General features: G+C 36.1%; 1 protein-coding gene across 11 annotated transcripts in view; it reads right to left on the bottom strand.

Moving 5' to 3' along the window:
• Positions 1 to 15989, bottom strand: part of LOC123536817 (tetratricopeptide repeat protein 17-like) — a 120637-nt gene extending 104648 nt beyond the window's left edge. For all 11 annotated transcript variants that reach the window (XM_053528201.1, XM_053528202.1, XM_053528203.1 and 8 more), the window contains exon 1: positions 15849 to 15989. In XM_053528201.1, the coding sequence (XP_053384176.1) occupies positions 15849 to 15962 (114 nt within the window). In that variant the 5' untranslated portion in view covers positions 15963 to 15989. The remainder of the gene's footprint in view (positions 1 to 15848) is intronic.
• Between the last annotated feature and the right edge of the window lie 2637 nt (positions 15990 to 18626).

Genomic DNA, 18626 nt, shown 5'->3' with positions numbered 1-18626 from the left:
CAAGCATTAACTTTGATCTGACCTGGTGACCTAGTTTTTGACCCTACCTGACTCAGATAGGAATTTGACCTAAAGATCATTAAGATCAACAAGTTTCATTAAGATATGGTCATAAATGTGGTCTCTAGAGTGTTAACTACCTTTTCCTTTGATCTGACCTGGTGACCTAGTTTTGACCCAACATGACCCAGATTCCAACTTTGCCTAAAGATCAAGATTAACATTCTGACCAAGTTTCATGTAGATACAATCATAAATGTGACCTTCAGAGTGTTAACAAGTTTCTCGTTTCATTTGACCTAGTGAACTAGTTTTTGACCCCACATGACTCAGGTTCGAACTTGACCTTGAGTCATCAAGACAAACATTCTGATCAATTCTCATGAGTTTCAAACTTCAAATTAGGTCTCTAGAGTGGTAATTAGCATTTTTTTATTTGACCTGGTGACCTATTTTCTGACCCCATATGACCTAGATTCTAACTTGACCTAAAGATCATCAAGTTTAGCATTCTGACCAAGTTTCATGAAGATAAAATCATAAACGCAGCCTCTAGAGCCTTAACAAGTTTTTCCTTTGATTTTTTGACCTGGTGACCTGGTTTTTGACCCCACTTGACCCAGATTTGAACTTGGCCTAAAGATCACCAAGATTAACATTCTGACCATGTTTCAGTAAGATACAGTTATAAATGTGGCCTCTAAAGTGTTAACTAGCTTTTCCTTTGATTTGACCTGGTGACCTAGTTTTTTACCCAACCTGACCCAGATTTAAACTTGACCTAAAGATCATCAAGATAAACATTCTGACCAAGTTTCATTAAGATACAGTCATAAATGTGGCATCTAGAGTGTTAACAAGCATTTACTTTGATTTGACCTGGTGACCTAGTTTTTGAACCCAGATGACATAATATCGAACTCGTCCAAGATTTTATTGAGGGTAACATTTAAGTTTCATTAAGACTGGGCCAAAATTGAGACCTCTAGAGTGTTAAAAGTCAAATTGTTGACGACGACGGACCACTGAATCACTGATGACGGACAATGGACACAGGGCGATCACAAAAGCTCACCTTGAGCACTTCGTGCTCAGGTGAGCTAAAAAATCAAAATGATGTGATGGAATTTGGTAAAGGGTTACTTACGGAGCATAAGTGTGCTTTTACTTCGAAATTGGGACAGCAGTTTTTTACCATATAGCCATACAGGGAAAATCTATGCCATAACTTCCCCTGTGGTCATGCTTTTTAATGAAACAATGATTTGAAGGAATATGGAAGAGAGTCACCCAGGAATCATTTCTGTGAAATAACTTCAAAATCTAACCATCAGTTTCTGAGTAGAAGATTTTAAAATTTATTCTGTTTTGTTACCAGGTCAACCAGAATTCTAACTGGATATCCTAGATTTGAAGAAATCAAAGAAACATTCCTAGAAAGTTTAGTTGAAATTTATGAAGATATTGTGGACAGATAATGGACATCTAAAGATTCCCAGGTCTGTGCTCAGGTACACTAAAGACAGTTAAGCTAAAAAAGTACACAAAGTACTTGACCTTCTTGCTAACTGTCAATAAACTACTGACACTTACAGACTGGATCATCTTTAACAGATCCGTACAACACAGACCTTCATGCCTTTTCATCTTAATGTAACTGCCATTAATTATTGAGAAGTTTGTTCTCTCTTTGAAGTTACCATCACTCCTTTACCAACAGCAGCTTGTGTCAAAACCTTGCTTTTTTAAAAAAAAGTTTTCTTCATCTTGTGCACCTCTCGAATAATGGTATGATGCCTTAACTTGAAGTCTATTCTACTTTTGTTTTCAGTGTTACTTTCTAGAAAATTGCTCAAAAATTGACGAATTCCCCACCTATCCCATTAGGATTTTAGGCTAAAATCAAAAGTGACAATTATACACAGGTTTTCATGGTAAGTGGAAATAAGCTAAATGAACAACTGTGACTGATTTTTCATCAAACTTAAAGGGACTTCCCACACATTTAAGGCAAAAAATAATTACTCTAAAAACAAGAGCTGTCGGACAGCGTGCTCGACTATTTGAAGAATGGGGTCAAAATATTACCCACAGACATTAAGACAATAGAAACTAGATCCCCACGGGCAACATGTCGAGCCCGCCAGCTGTCAAAAGGACTGGGAGTTGCACATGACACTCCTTGTCTCATTGAGGCAAACATTTATGCCAAATAAAAAAGGGATTGCAAAAAGTTACAATATAAGTTATTTAAAGTAACAACTAAGGGACGTAAATCTTAAAAAAAGAAAAAAACAAGAGCGCCGCTAAGCGGGGCAATATACGCCCGAAGGCTTACATCATAGGATGGGAGCAAAATTTTAAGAACTTGACTGTTGTAGCCCCAAAGGACTGGAACAACAAAAGGAAAACTTCAAAAAACAAATCTAAGTCCACAAAAAAATATTCAAAGTCTACAAAAAAATCCTTATCAGGTACAGGTATGTAAAAATACACCTTAAAATTTAAGGTTCCATCCATGTTGTACCATAGAAAAGTGGTCTCGGTTTTTCCCTACGGCCAATAACAAAAAAGTTTCAAAATAAGCTATTTATAGTAACATAAAAGGGAAGTAATTAAAAAAAAAAATTTAAGTACAAAAAAGAGATCTGCCAAATAAAAACAAGAGCACTGCAATGCAGAGCAATATACACAAAGCAAAGTCATATATGACCTTTGACCCTTAAGTGTGACCTTGACCTTGAAGCCAGTCATCTGGAACATGTGCTCTGCACATCGTTACAATGTGGTGAACATTTCTGCTAAGTTTCTTTGAAATCCTTCCAGCAGTTCAAGAGTTACAGAGCGGACACGAAACAAACTGATATGACTTTTGACCCCTAAGTTTGGCCTTGACCTTGAAGCAAGTCATCCGGAACATGCGCTCTGCACGTCGTCTTGGTGTGGTGAACATTTGTGTCAAGTTTCTTTGCTAACGGACAGACGGACACCAGCATCAGAACATAATACATCCCTTCAGGTGTATAAAAAGTTCTTAGTCTACATAAAAATCCTCACCAGTATAGATTGGTCAAAATTCACCTGAAAATTGGATGTAACATGCATGTTGTACTACAGAAAAGTGATCTTGATTTTTCCCTATGACCAGTAATAAAAAAGTTACAAATATAAGCTATTTATAGTAACAACAAAGGGAAGTAATTCTAGGATCTTGCGCATGACAGTCTGTCTCATGATGATGAACAATTGTGCTAAGTTACATCAAAATCCCTCTATGCATCAAAAAGAAATGTTCCAGACAAAGTCATTCTTGTATCTGACTTTTGACCTCTAAGTGTGACCTTGAACTTAGACCTAGGGACCTGGTTCTTGCAAATGACACTCCGTTTCATGGTGGAGAACATTTGTGCCAAGTTACATCAAAATCCCTCCATGCATGAAGAAGAAATGCTCCGGACAAAGTCATTTTTGAATTTGACCTTTGACCTGTAAATGTGACCTTGACCATTGAGATAGGAACCTGGGGTTTGCGCATGACACTCCGTCTCATGAGGTTAACATTCATGCGAAATATAAACAAGATTGCATCATGCATGTCAAAGTTATGGTCCAGTCAAACAAATCCGGACGGACGCACGCACGCACGGACGCACATACACTGAACAGCCATTTGGACAACTATGTCTTCGCATCCGCAAGCGGGCTCAACAAACAAGAGCTGTCGGATGACAGCGCGCTCGACTATTCGAAGAATTGATTGAAGAATGGGGTCAAAATATTTCCATAGATTTTCAGACTAAACAAAAAATGGATTAAACAAAAAATGTTCCTGTATTTGTGGATTTCGATTAGTCTTACACTAAATGGCAATGTGTGACCATGATAGCAAATATGTTAAGTTATATGTTAGGCAAAACATGGACTTATATGAAAAATTTAACTAATTTCTAAGTCCAAAAAGGGCCATAATTCAGTCAAAATAGTTGACAGAGTTATGTACTCTTGCCTACAGATGGAAATCATGTTGATAAACTAGTGTTAAAAGTTTCAAAGCCACAGTTCAAACAGTTTTGACAAAACGCTGACTTGTAAGAAAAACTGAACAAATTTCAAAGTCCAAAAAGGGCCATAATTCAGTCAAAATAATTGTCAGAGTTATGTACTCTTGCCTACAGATGGAAATCATAATGATAAACAAGTGTTTAAAGTTTAAAAGCCATATGTCAAATAGTCTTGACAAAACATGGACATTTACAAAACAGAACCAATTTCCAAGTTCAAAAAGGGCCATAATTCAGCCAAAAAAGATGAGAGAGTTACGTACTCTTGCCTATTGATAGAGACTATTATACTGAACAAGATATAAAAGTTTCAAAGCCATATGTCAAACACTTTACACAAAATATAAACTGGTACGAAAAACTTAACCAAGATTTCTAAGTCAAAAGGGGCCATAATTCAGTCAAAATGCTTGATGGAGTTATGTACTCTTGCCTCCAACTGGACATTGTGATGGTAAACAAATGTTGAAAGTTTCAAAGCTTTATCTCAAAAGACTTTGTCAAAATGTGGACTGGTACGAAAAACATAACCAAGATTTCTAAGTCAAAAAGGGGCCATAATTCAACCAAAATGCTTGATGGAGTTATGTACTCTTGCCTACAACTGAACATGGTGATGGTAAGCAAGTGTTGAAAGTTTCAAAGCTTTATCTCAAAAGACTTTGTCAAAATATGAACTGGTACGAAAAACTTAACCAAGATTTCTAAGTCAAAAGGGGCCATAATTCAGTCAAAATGCTTGACAGAGTTATGTACTCTTGCCTATAACTGGACATGATGATGGTAAACAAGTGTTGAAAGTTTCAAAGCTTTATCTCAAAAGACTTTGTCAAAATGTGGACTGGTACGAAAAACTTAACCAGGGTGTGACGCCGACGCCGACGCCGTGGTGAGTAGGATAGCTCTACTTATTCTTCGAATAGTCGAGCTAAAAATAGATTAGACAAAACAATGTTCCTGTATTTGTGGATTTTGGTAAGTCTTGCACTGATTGACTACATGGCAATGTGTGAACCAATTTCAAAGTCCAAAAAGGGCCATAATTCAGCCGAAATAGTTGTCAGAGATATGTACCCTTGCCTATAGATGGCAATCATGATGATAAATAAGTTCAAAGTTTAAAAGCAATATGTCAAATAGTTTGACAAAGTGTGGACTTGTATGAAAACAGAACAATTTTCAAGCCCAAAAAAGGGCTATATTCAGCCAAAAAGATACAGATTATGTACTCTTTTCCACAGAAGGACTTTTATATGACAAGTGAAAAAAAATTTCAAAGCCAATGTCAAACACTTTAAAAAAAATAGAACGGGTACGAAAAACTTAACCAGATTCAAAGTCAAAAGGGGCCAAAATTCAGCCAAAATCCTTAGGGTTATGTACTCTTCCTAAAACTGGACAGGGTGAGGTAAACGGGGTGCTAAAAAGTTTCAAGCTTTATCTCAAAGACTTTGTCAAAATTTAACTGGTACAAAAAAATTTAAACCAAATTTTCAAAGTTAAAAAGGCCATATAAAATCCAGCCAAAACCCTTGATTGAGGGGTATAAAAGTCAACCGTTCCCGTTTTGGGTCATTTTTCCCCAAAAATTGGGGTCTTTTGTCCCCCTCATGTAAAATTTGGTAAAATCGTCCCCTTTTTGGTCAACGGCCCCCCTTTTTTGGGTAAATTCATCCCCCTGTTGGAAATTTTTGCCCCCCTTAAAAATTTTTTAGGTTTTTTTTGCTTTTTATGATTTTTTTTGACTTTGAAACTTGTTTTTAAATCATCGTCAGTTTTGAAGATATTATTGGAATATTTAATTTAAAAATAAAAAGGTTGAAAAAATAAAAAAATATACTAAAAATATAAAAAAATTCCTAAAATAAAATAAATAACAAAAAAATACAATTCCCTTAGTAAAAAAAAATTAAAATAGAAATCTAATTAACTTTTTAAAAATCTAATAAAAGGAAGTTTTAAAAAAGAAATACAATAAAAAATAAAATTAAAAATAAACAAAAAAATCGTCACATATTTTCACTAAAACAACCAACTTTTTATATTCATTTTTGTCATTAAAACAAAAAAAAACTTCAAAAAATAGGGAGCAGTGGTTTTCTAAAAAGTAAATGACATATACCTGCTAGAAGGTTTTTTAAAGGTTTTTTATACATTAAAAAGGCATTGATTGGGGATTGGGAAAGGGGTTTTAAAGGTATTTAAAGCAAAAGTTTTGATTGACCAATGAAATGTGTCAAAATTTTTTCCAAGTAAATTAAATGTTTATAGTTTTGGGGTGAGGAAATTATTTGTGATAAAAAAGTTTTTTAAAAAGTTTAATCTATTTAAGAGTTTGAAAATAAGCAACATAGCGACTTCAAAAAACAAGAGAAAAAACAACAAAAAAAAAGAAAACAAAAAAACCCCAGAAATCCTCCCTTTTTAAATTTTCATTTTAACAAAAATTCTTAAAAACAACATAAACTTCGCATACTTTAGCATAAAAATACTTATTTTAAAAAAACAAAAGCTGTCCCTAAGAAGCCAAGCCCGACATTTTAAATATTGTCACAAACGGAAAAATTTTTACCCAAATTTAAATATCAAAAAGTTTTTAAATTCAAAGGGGGCTAATTTGACCAAAATTCATATCGGTTTGGGACTTTTATGCTATCAACTAGTTTTTTAACCCCGAAAACATATAAGTTTCAATTCAATATCTACATTACTTTTGGAGATAGTAAAATTGTGTAAAAATTTTTTCGAATTTCAAGGGGCCAAAAGGGCATAAATTTTCTCAAAAAACATTTAAGTTATGGAAAATTACCCAGTGGGTTTGGGAACTGACCTAGAAAAAAAAAAATAATTTCAAAGCTGTAGCCCTTTTATAGCTTATGTACTTGAACCAAAAACTTTAAAACCCGGATTTCTAAATCAAAAGGGGGGGTTTTTTTTGCCCAAAAAACAGGTCAGAGTTTTGGGACTGATTCTATCAATATTTTTTAAACCCCCAAGACCAAAATTTAATTTAATTTAATATCTGCATTAGTTTTTGGGGTAGTAACTTGCTGTAAAAATTTAACAGGGTTTTTTAAATCAAAAGGGGGGATAAATTTGGGGCCCAAAAAAAAAAGTCAAGTTATGGGGTTGACCCGTGAGGTAGGGAAATTTTCTAGAAAAAGAAAAAATAAGTTTCAATCATATCCTTTTAGTAAAAGCTGATTACTTGCACGCAAAAAAATTTAACCAGAATTTTTAAGTCCAAAAGGGGGGATATTTGGCCAAAATGAAGGGCAAATTATGGGGCTTGGTGCTATCAAATAGTTTTTATAACCCCCAAGACACATGTGAAGTTTCAATTTAATATCTGCATTAGTTTTGGAGATAGTAACTTGCATGTAAAACTTTAACCAGAATTTTCTAAGTCCAAAAGGGGGCATAATTTGGCCAAAATACTTGTCAGAGTTATGGGACTTGACCCAGTGAGGTTGGTAATTGATCTAGAAAAAGAAAAAATAAGTTTCAAATCTATATGCCTTTTAGTAATAGCTGTATGTACTTGCACGCAAAACTTTAACCAGAATTTTATAAGTCCAAAAGGGGGCATAATTTGGCCAAAATGAAGGTCAGAGTTATGGGACTTGGTGCTATCAACTAGTTTTATAACCCCGAAGACACATGTGAAGTTTCAAGTCAATATCTGCATTAGTTTTGGAGTAACTTGCATGTAAAACTTTAACCAGGATTTTTTAAGTCCAAAAGGGGGCATAATTTGCTCAAAATACATGTTAGAGTTATGGAACTTGACCCAGTGAGGTTGGTAACTGACCTAGCAAATGAATAAATAAGTTTCAAAGCTATATGCCTTTAAATGATAGCTGTATGTACTTGCATGCAAAAACTTAACCAAGGTGTGACACCGACACCGACGCCAGGGTGAGTAAAATAGCTAGACTATTCTTCGAATAGTCGAGCTAAAAACGACATAATTTATCATACTTTGATTTTTTTTCTTCAAAATTATGTTTTAAAAAGGGGGGTGCGAAATGACCAATTTGAAATCGCCAAGGGGGATGAAATGACCAAATCAGGGACGAGTTGACTGGGGGACAAGTTGACTAGGGGACGAGTCGACTGTAAATCGATGGAGTTAAGGTACTCTTGCCTATAACTGGACATGGTGATGGTAAACAAGTGTTGAAAGTTTCAAAGCTTTATCTCAAAAGACTTTGTCAAAATATGAACTGGTACGAAAAACTTATCCATGATTTCTAAGTCAAAAGGGGCCATAATTCAGCCAAAATACCTTACACGTCGTTCTTTTACCACGGATACTAAAATCACTGTGTCTATAATTCCAATTAATCACATGGTTTATCATAAAATTTTCTTTAAAAATCCATGTTTTTTTGCACTCGCACATGTTGACAATTAAACACTAAGTGTCAAAGACATAACTGTGATGCTACTTGGCCGAATACAATCGCCTCTGATCAGGCTGGTAACATTGCCCAATCAGGCTTTAGACATAAAAACTAATGTTTCTTGAAAAATAACGAAGATATTTCTTTCAAACTTGGTCCATTTATTAAACATAACAAATAACGCACACTAAGGTAGAAAGCACTTTGTTGCCTTCCGTTTTGTTAGAATTACTTCCCTTTTTCAGATTTTTATGATGCATAATTTTTTAAGTCCAAAAAAAAAATGATTTAAAGCAATGTTTAAAACAGAAAAGGGTTCAGTGGGTTTCTATTGCTCCAAACTTGTGCGCCAATACCTTTATTCTACGTATTTAAGGTTAATACTTTGTTTCTAATGCAGATGTTTGAATAATTTTTTTACAACTAACATTTTTCTATAATGTTGTTAGTGAAAGCACAGTAAAATGTATACATTCATGTACAAGCGCAATAATTTAGAGCATTAGAAAGCCATTGAACCCTTTTTTGTTTTAAACTTAGCATTAGAACATATCTTTTTTGGACTTCAAAAATTATGCGTCATAAAAATCTGAAAAAGGGAAATAATTCTACCAAAACTGAAGGCAACCAAGTTATTTTTATTTTAATTTGTATCATATGAAATGCTTAATAAATGGACCAAGTTTGAAAGAAATATCTTTACTATTTTTCTAGTTCTATAAATAAACGTCGGACTTCAATATTTTACGATTTTGACATTTCATATAGTCCGACGTTTTATCACAAGTATGAATTTCCCGGTAGAACTTTCCGCAAAAGTTATTGCGGAAGGTTTAACAAGTTCACGGTAGAAGTGACTTGCAAGCGATAGCTAAATACCAACAACGGACAAAGAAACATAATTTACACATCCATTGAACATACTGTCTTACTGAAGATATTGAAGATCAGTCCGCACTTTGAAAATAAAATTTACATCCATTCCCTTTCACAACACAACACGAAACTGTCAAATCTTCTTTATTATAAAGAATAATTTTAGACGAAAAAATATTCTCACGGTCGGTTTTGAAAAACAAGAGGACCATGATGGTCCTGAATCGCTCACCTGTCCCAACATGACCCAGTTTTGAACTGAGTATGACGTCGTTTTTTTTCTATTATTTGACATAGTGACCTAGTTTTTGAGCTCATGTGACCCAGTTTTGAACCTGACCTAGCTATCATAAAGATGAACATTCAGACCAACTTTCATACAGATCCCATGAAAAATATGGCCTCTAGAGAGGTCACAAGGTTTTTTCATTATTTGACCTACTGACCTAGTTATTGACGGCACGTGACCCAGTTTCGAACTTGACCTAGATATCATCAATGTGAACATTCTGACCAATTTTCATGAAGATCCATTCAAAAGTATGGCCTCTAGAGAGGTCACAAGGTTTTTCTATTTTTAGACCTAATGACCTAGTTTTTGACCGCAGCTGACCCAGTTTCAAACTTGCCCTAGATATCATCAAGATGAACATTCAGACCAACTTTCATACAGATCCATGAAAAATATGGCCTCTAGAGAGGTCACAAGGTTTTTCTATTATTTGACCTACTGACCTAGTTTTTGAAGGTACATGACCCAGTTTCAAACTTGACCTAGATACATCAAGGTGAACATTCTGACCAATTTTCATGAAGATCTTGTGAAAAATATGGCCTCTAGAGAGGTCACAAGGTTTTTTCTATTTTTAGACTACTACCTAGTTTTTAACCACAGTTGGACCCGTTTTCAAACTTTGGCTAAATATCATCAAGAATGAACATTCAGACCAATCTTTACAAAATCCATGAAAAGTATGGCCTCTAGAGAGGTCACAAGTTTTTTTATTATTTGACTACTGACTAGTTACTGATGGCACGTGACCAGTTTCAAAACTGACCTAGTATCATCAAGGTGAACATTCTGACCAATTTTCATGAAGACCATTCAAAAGTATGGCCTCTAGAGAGTCCAAAGGTTTTTCTATTTTTAGACCTAATGACCTATTGTTTTGACCGCAGCTGACCCAGTTTCGAACTTGACCTAGATATCTCAAGATAAAATTCAGACCAAACTTTCATACAGATCCCATGAAAAATATGGCCTCTAGAGAGGTCACAAGGTTTTCTATTATTTACCTACTGACCTAGTTTTGAAGGCACGTTGACCCAGTTTCGAACTTTGACCTAGTTTTCATCAAGTAAACATTTTGACCAATTTTCATGAAGATCTTTTGAAAAATATGGCCTCTAGAGAGGTCACAAGGTTTTTCTATTTTTAGACCTACTGACCTAGTTTTTGACCGCACATGACCAGTTCCGAAATTGACCTAGATATCATCAAGATAAACATTCTGACCAACTTTCATAAGATCCCATGAAAAATGTGACCTATGAGAGGTCACAAGCAAAATTTACGCACGACGCACGGACGGACGACGGACGACGGACGCTGCGCGATCACAAAAGCTCACACTGTCACTTTGTGACATGTGAGCTAAAAATGCGGCCCGTTACTAACGTATTGTGTATGTAGTATGCCTATGTTTATAATAGATGGGTGTAATCAGCATTTATTGGTTGTCATTTTATTAAATGTTACTTAAATTAGTTGTAAAGTCATATCAAAGCAGTTTAAAAGGCTAGACCACATGCGTTCGGCGGTACCCATGCGTTAAACAAGAGCTCGTCGAACACGAAATGCCCCCCTTGATGCATTCAGTAATTGCACAAGGAAAAGAAATTATATGCTCACTGTAAACAAAAGTTCTACCATTCTGGTTTAATCTGACCTTGACCTTTAACCTATTAACCTAACAAGAGATTACAGATTGATCTTGGCGTCAAATTTCATTTAGGTACAAAACAATGTGTATGTGGTCCAAATTTGAAAGCGGTGGCTTGAGAAATGTGAAAGCAGGTCACTAGATCAATTTCAAGGTAAAGTTCATTTCGTTAAACAGAACTATGCATGTGCTTCGAATCTGGAGGCTGTAGCTTGAGAAATGTAAAAGTAGGTAATAGATAAAAATCAATGTCAAATTTCAATTCAGAACACAAAAATATGCATGCAATCCAAATTTGAAGCCTGTACCTTCAAAAATGTGAAAATAGGTCACAAGGTCAATCTCAAGATCAAAGTTCATTTCGGTACACAAAACTATGCATGTGGTTCAAATTTGAAGGCTGTAGCTTGAGAAATGTGAAAGTAGGTCACTAGGTCAAAATCAAGGTCAAATTTTATTTCGGAACACAAAACTATGCAAGTGGTCCAAATTTGAAGCCTGTATTTTCAGAAATATGGAAGTAGGTCACTAGGTCAATGTCAAGATCAAAGTTCATTTCAGTACACAAAAGTACGCTTGTGGTTCAAATTTGAAGGCTGTAGCTCGAGAAATGTGTAAGTAGGTCACTAGGTCAAATCAAGGTCAAATCTTATTTTGGAACAAAAAACTATGCATGTGGTCCAAATTTGAAGCCTGTACCTTCAAAAATGTGAAAGTAGGTCACTAGGTCAATAACAAGGTCAAAGTTTTTTTCAGTACACAAACCTATGCATGTGGTCCAAATTTGAAGGCTGTAGGTACAGAAATGTGAAAGTAGGTCACTAGGTCAAGATCAAGGTCAACTCATGTCAAGGTTCATCTTGCCACTTAAAACTATAAATGTGGTCCAAATTTGAATGATGTAAGTTATGGACATGAAGATTCTAAGTTTTTCTCTATATAAGTCTATATGAACCATTTGACCTCTGAGGCGGGGCCATATTTGACCCGACAGGGATAACTTGAACAACCTTGGTAGAGAACCACTAAATGATGCTACATTACAAAATACCAAAGCCATAGACTTTGTGGTTTGGACAAGAAGATTTTCAAGGTTTTTCCCTATATAAGTATATGTAAACCATGTGACCCCCAGGGCGGAGCCATATTTGACCCTAGGGGAATAATTTGAATAATCTTAGTAGAGGATCACTAGATGATGTCATATACAAAATATCAAAGCCCTAGGCCCTGTGGTTTTGGACAAGAGGATTTTCGAAGTTTTTTCCTATATAAGTCTATATAAACCATGTGACACTAGGGGTGGGGCCATATTTGACCCCAGGGAAATAATCTGAACAATCTTGGTAGAGGACCACTAGATTTTGCTACATACCAAATATCAAAGCCCTAGGCCCTATCGTTTTGGACAAGAAGATCAGAAACCATTTAACTGTTCCTGGCCAATGTGACCTTGACCTTTGACCTAATGACCTCAAAATCAATAGGGGTCATCTGCTGGTCATGGCCAACCTAATTATCAACTAGAAAATGCTTTTGTAAAAAAGCGCATGTCTCCCCCAATGCAAAGTCCTATAGGCAAGAAGTTAATAGGGGTCAGGAGCGAAAGTCAAAGAGACACTGATGGTTGGCTGAAATAGGGATCATCTACTTGGCATGTCCAGTCATCCCGCTAAATTTCAGCACTCTTTGCCTAGTGGTTCTCAAGTCACTGTTCAGGCTCCTGTGACCTTGACCTTTGATTAAGTGACCTCAAAATAAGTAGGGGTCATCTACTCTGCATGTCCAATCATCCTATTAAGTTTCAACTTTGTAGGTCAAGTGGTTCTCAAGTTATTTCCAAAAAATGATTTTACATGAACAGGCCACTGTGACCTTGACCTTTAATAGACTGACCCCAAAATCAATAGGGGTCATCTACTCTGCATGTTCAATCATCCTATGAAGTTTCAACATTCTGGGTCAAGTGGTTCTCAAGTTATTGATATGAACTGGTTATCAATGTTCAGGCCTCTGTGACCTTGACCTTTAATGGAGTGACCCCAAAAACAGTAGGGGTCATTTACTCTGCATGAACAATCATCCTATGAAGTTTCAACACTCTGGGTCGAGAGGTTCTCAAGTTATTAATTGGAAATGGTTTTCCATGTTCAGGCCCCTGTGGCCTTGACCTTTAACAGAGTCACCCTAAAATCGTTAGGGGTCATCTACTCTGCATGACCAATCATCCTATGAAGTTTCATCATTCTGGGTCAAGTGGTTCTCAAGTTACTGACCGGAAATGGTTTTCAATGTTCAGGCCCCTGTGACCTTGACCTTTCACAGAGTGACCCCAAAATCAATAGGGGTCATCTACTCTGCATGAGCAATCATCCTATTAAGTTTCAACATTCTGGGTCAAGTGGTTCTCTAGTTATTGATCGGAAATGGTTTTCAATGTTCAGGCCCCTGTGACCTTGACCTTTAATGGAGTGACCCCAAAATCGATAGGGGTCATCTACTTTGCATGTACAATCATGCTATGAAGTTTCAACATTCTGGGTCAAGTGGTTCTCTAGTCATTGATCGGAAATGATTTTCAATGTTCAGGCCACTGTGACCTTGACCTTTGACGGAGTGACCCCAAAATCAATAGGGGTCATCTACTCTTCATGATCAATCATCCTATGAAGTTTCAACATTCTGGGTAAAGTGGTTCTCTAGTTATTGATCGGAAATGGTTTTCAATGTTCAGGCCCCTGTGACCTTGACCTTTGACGGAGTGACCCCAAAATCAATAGGGGTCATCTACTCTTCATGGCCAATCATCCTATGAAGTTTCAACATTCTGGGTCAAGTGGTTCTCTAGTTATTGATCGGAAATGGTTTTCAATGTTCAGGCCCCTGTGACCTTGACCTTTGACGGAGTGACCCCAAAAACAATAGGGGTCGTCTACTACAGCAGCCCTACAACCCTATGAAGTTTGAAGGTTCTAGGTCAAATGGTTCTCCAGTTATTGCTCGGAAATGAAGTGTGACGTACATACGGACGGACGGACGGACAGGGCAAAAACAATATGTCTCCTGGGGGAGACATAATTTTCCTGACACTAGGCCCAAGCGTTCTTGAGTTATTGCCTGGAAACCATTTTACTGTTCCTGGTCACTGTGACCTTGACCTTTGACATACTGACCTCAAATCAATAGGGATCATCTGCTGGTCATGACCAACCTCCTATCAACTTTCGTGACCCTAGGCCTAAGCGTTCTTGAGTTATCATCCGGAAATCGTTTTACTCTTCAGGGTCAAAGTGACCTTGACCTTTACATACTGACCTCAAATCAATAGGGATCATCTGCTGGTCATTACAACCTCCCTAACAACTTTCATGACCTAGCCAAGGTTCTTGAGTTATCATCCGGAAACGTTTTACTCTTCAGGTCATGTGACCTTGACCTTTAACATACTGACCTCAAAATCAATAGGGGTCATCTGCTGGTCATTACCAACCTCCCTATCAACTTTCAGATCCTAGGCCCATCGATTTCTCGAAGTTTTTCTAGTGACTTATCATCCGGAAACAGTTTATCCTGTTCCAGGGTCACTGGACCTTGACCTTTAACAGTCTGACCTCAAAATCATAGGGTTCATCTCTGTCATACCAACCCTCCTAACATATACTTTCAGGATCTAGGCCCAATGTTCTTGAGTTATCTCCGAAACGTTCTATTTTCAGGTCACTTGACATTGACCTTTGACTATATCTGACCTAAAATCAATAGGGGTCATCTGGTGGTGATGTACCACCTACCATTTTCAACTTTCTGATCTAGCCAAGCGTTCTTGAGTACATCCGGAAACGGTATAGTCTACATTACGACAGACCGACGACCACATATGGCAAAACAATATACCCTCCTTTTTCAAAGGCGGGCATTATATGCCGCAGATTTTTACAATTCTTAGCTAAATATTTGTTTCTGTTAAGTCATGTATATATTGATTTAAATATTATTATTCGTGTTGTATTGTTCATGATAATTTCAATAAATTACGCTAAAAGATTCTGTGAAATGCTCGGGGGAGTGATTGGTGTGGTCAGTTTTAGTTACGGTAAACCAATGTTTCATGTGTTTGAGAGTTTTCCTACGTTACATTTCAATAAAATAAAGTCGTAATCTGTGCTATGCAAATGGCTGATATTCGATTAAACTTGACACAGGGACATGTTGAACGTCCAAATATTAAAAGGCGCCCTGTGCAAGTTTAATGTTATTGAACTACTATTTTTCAAGAAATATTAGTTTTTATGTCGAAAGCCCGATCGGGCAATGTTACCAGCCTGCTGATGTACGGATAATTTGATTAGCTTCCACAATTCTTGCGAAAATTGAGTTTGCAGTTACAGATCTGTTGTTATGGTTCTATGTTTTTTTTGTAAACAGTAGCTTGAAAATCGATATCCTAACAGTAAACCCGTCTCTGTCAACAAATCCAGGAAATAGTTGTTGCACCTTAAAACTTTTTTGAGGTATTTGATCTATACAATTTTACGAAAAATCATACAAGGGACATTGATTACCTGAGATTGTACTTTTCCATCTTCTGTCACTACCCAATGCGTTGAAGCCTGAGATAGCCTTATGTTGGAAAAAATTAAATTTAAACTGATCAGAACTGCTATCTGAGCAGCCATGTTTACTTTTCCTCCAGCTCATTTCCGGTTGACGGTGTCGCGTTATAAAGATTAATTGTGTTAATAAATAAACGAAACATAATTTAGTAGGTACAAACCTTACGGCTGAACACCACTAAATTCGGCTGTTCTTTATTTCATATAAAATTCACTCATTATTCATAACGGTTTTTCGAAATTTTTTAGCATATCAGATTTTCAGGGACTTATATTCCCACAGAGAACTATATTGCTACTTTAGAAAGGATGTTAGCTTTAAATATACGTAAGAAAACTACAGTTCATCAAATGCAACCCGCTGAATTTACTCCCAATTTCTCTTTTCAAAACATTGAATTCTTACCTAGCATGTGATAGGAACATGCCGATTTCGATGATAAGTGATACATATATATTACGGAAACGTGGTAGAGCAAAAGAAAACACGATTCTAATGAGAAAGGGCACGAGGAAAGGGAGAAAGATTAGCACTCCTTACCAAAATATCAGGCTTCTGGCAAATTTGCCACAAACGTTTTGGTGAATTTGCCGCAAATTTCTTTTGGCAAACTTTTACCATGCAAATTTGTTTGGGGGTAAATTTGCTGCAAACAATTTATGCAAATGAAGTGTGCAGCATTTGCGGCAAACCTAATTTGCATGGTAAAAGTTTGCAGCGAATTCGCCAAAACCTTTCTGGCGAACTTTTGGCAAAGTTCCAGCGAGCTTTTGGCAAACTATTTATGCAAATTAGTTGTGGCGACTTTGCTGCAAACAATTATGCAAATTTGTTTGCCGCAAATTTTGCTGCAAACTTTTGGCGCTAAAGTAATCTAGACCACCAGGGGCTTACAGTTGATTTAGTAGTGATGTGCCTTAACACACATCTCCATTTTAGGCCCCACTTAAACAAGTTACATTTTTATGTCATCTTCTTTCCCTTAATCAAGTTAATTAATGCATGTAAATATCTTGACAAATTATATCTTTCATATCACTAAAACAAAAGGTATCAAGTCAACTCGTCCCCCAGTCAACTCGTCCCCTAGTCAATTCGTCCCCGATTTGGTCATTTCGTCCCCTAAAATTGGTCATTTCGTCCCCTCATGATAAAATTTGGTCAACTCGTCCCCGTTTTGGTCAACTGGTTCCCCTTTTGGTGATTATGTCCCTCTAAATATATGAGTTATTTTCGCCTTTTTATCATATCTTTGGCTTTGAAAACATCCTGAGTTTTGAAGCACTTATATTGGAAAAAGATAAGCTTAAATAATAAGGTTGGATAAAAAGAACAACAAAAGAAATATACTGAAAATATAAGACAATTAACTGAAATAAAATAAAAAATAAATGAAAAAAATAAATGCCTTTAGTGATAAAAATATAACATAATAATTAACTTTTTTAATCATAGTAAGAAAAGAGAGAGCAATAAATCCTTATCCATGGTCATAATAAAAGAAAGTTTTAATTAGAAATATAATAAAAAAAATAAAATAAACAAACAACTGGTGTCTGTCACATATGTATTACTAAAGATAACCAACATACTTTACATTCATTTTTGTCATTAAAATAAAAAAAATGCTTCAAAAGTCAGGGGACAGGGATTTCTAAAAACAAAAAAGTAGAATAAGCTTATACCTATATTCATATTCTGCAACTTCCGGTAATGGCGGCGTGTGCGTAAAATTTTTAGCAGAGCAGAAAAAAGGTTTATTATCTACATATCTATGACTGGTCAAGTTTAAATGAAGATGTTGCAATTGAAAAAAGTATTTGAACTGAACTGAGAGACTTTGGAGGTAGAAAACTTTGTGACTGTACTGTATAGATCTGAGAGATTTATTTCTCGTGAAAAACGCGCCATCGCATTGACTTTTCTTTGTTGGCACAAAACTATTTGGAGCCCGTGTACACAATGAGTAAACACACGATTTCGAATCAAAACAATGTCAATACACCCGATAACAATATTGATAAGAATATTGATAGCAACAAACGTCGAATGGAGGAAACTTGGAGCCCATCTGACGGCATACAGGGAGACCACGTGAATCTCAATGAAATCGACTCAAATGTTAAAGTTCTAGGATCAAACTATGACATATGTGAACTTGTCAAAGCTGCCATGTGTATCCCCACAGTGATCCAAGCCATTTCTGCAGCAGTAGTTCCATCACTCTTTCCCGCCAATAAATATTAAGCTTGAAGACCAAAGCAAAGACCTGGCCATGTTGCACAATAAACTTGATTTCCAAACCAAAGCCATAAATAACTTGAAGGCTGAGAATATTTCTCTTACCAAATACCAGTCCAGTATGCCAATATCGCCTTTAACGGCACACCACCCTTATTTAATAACCTTTTTATTGCATGTATTTTGCAGCTTCTTTTATTTATGCAAGTTTCCTTTGTTTGTGTTGTGAGGAAACTTCTGATCAGTTCCTCCAAAATTTGATTAGGAACGATAATCGTTCTGTTACACTTTTTAAGTAATCGCATCCTTGTGCTCCTTTTGCCCCTCAGTTTCTTTTTTATGATAGGTTTTATACCTAGGTCAAGATCAGCAGCTTTGACACGGCTTTTAATTTTTGCTTTTTTTTTTATGTTTCTTAGCTCTTATGCTCTTAGAACCCAGTTCTTTCATTAGAGAGATAATTGTGATATCGTAACAGATTTTAG

Source organism: Mercenaria mercenaria, chromosome 17, assembly GCF_021730395.1.
Source record: "Mercenaria mercenaria strain notata chromosome 17, MADL_Memer_1, whole genome shotgun sequence".
NCBI classification, from domain to species: domain Eukaryota; kingdom Metazoa; phylum Mollusca; class Bivalvia; order Venerida; family Veneridae; genus Mercenaria; species Mercenaria mercenaria.
Note: the sequence above shows the minus strand (reverse complement) of the source record. Positions and strands in the feature narration are given on the sequence as shown.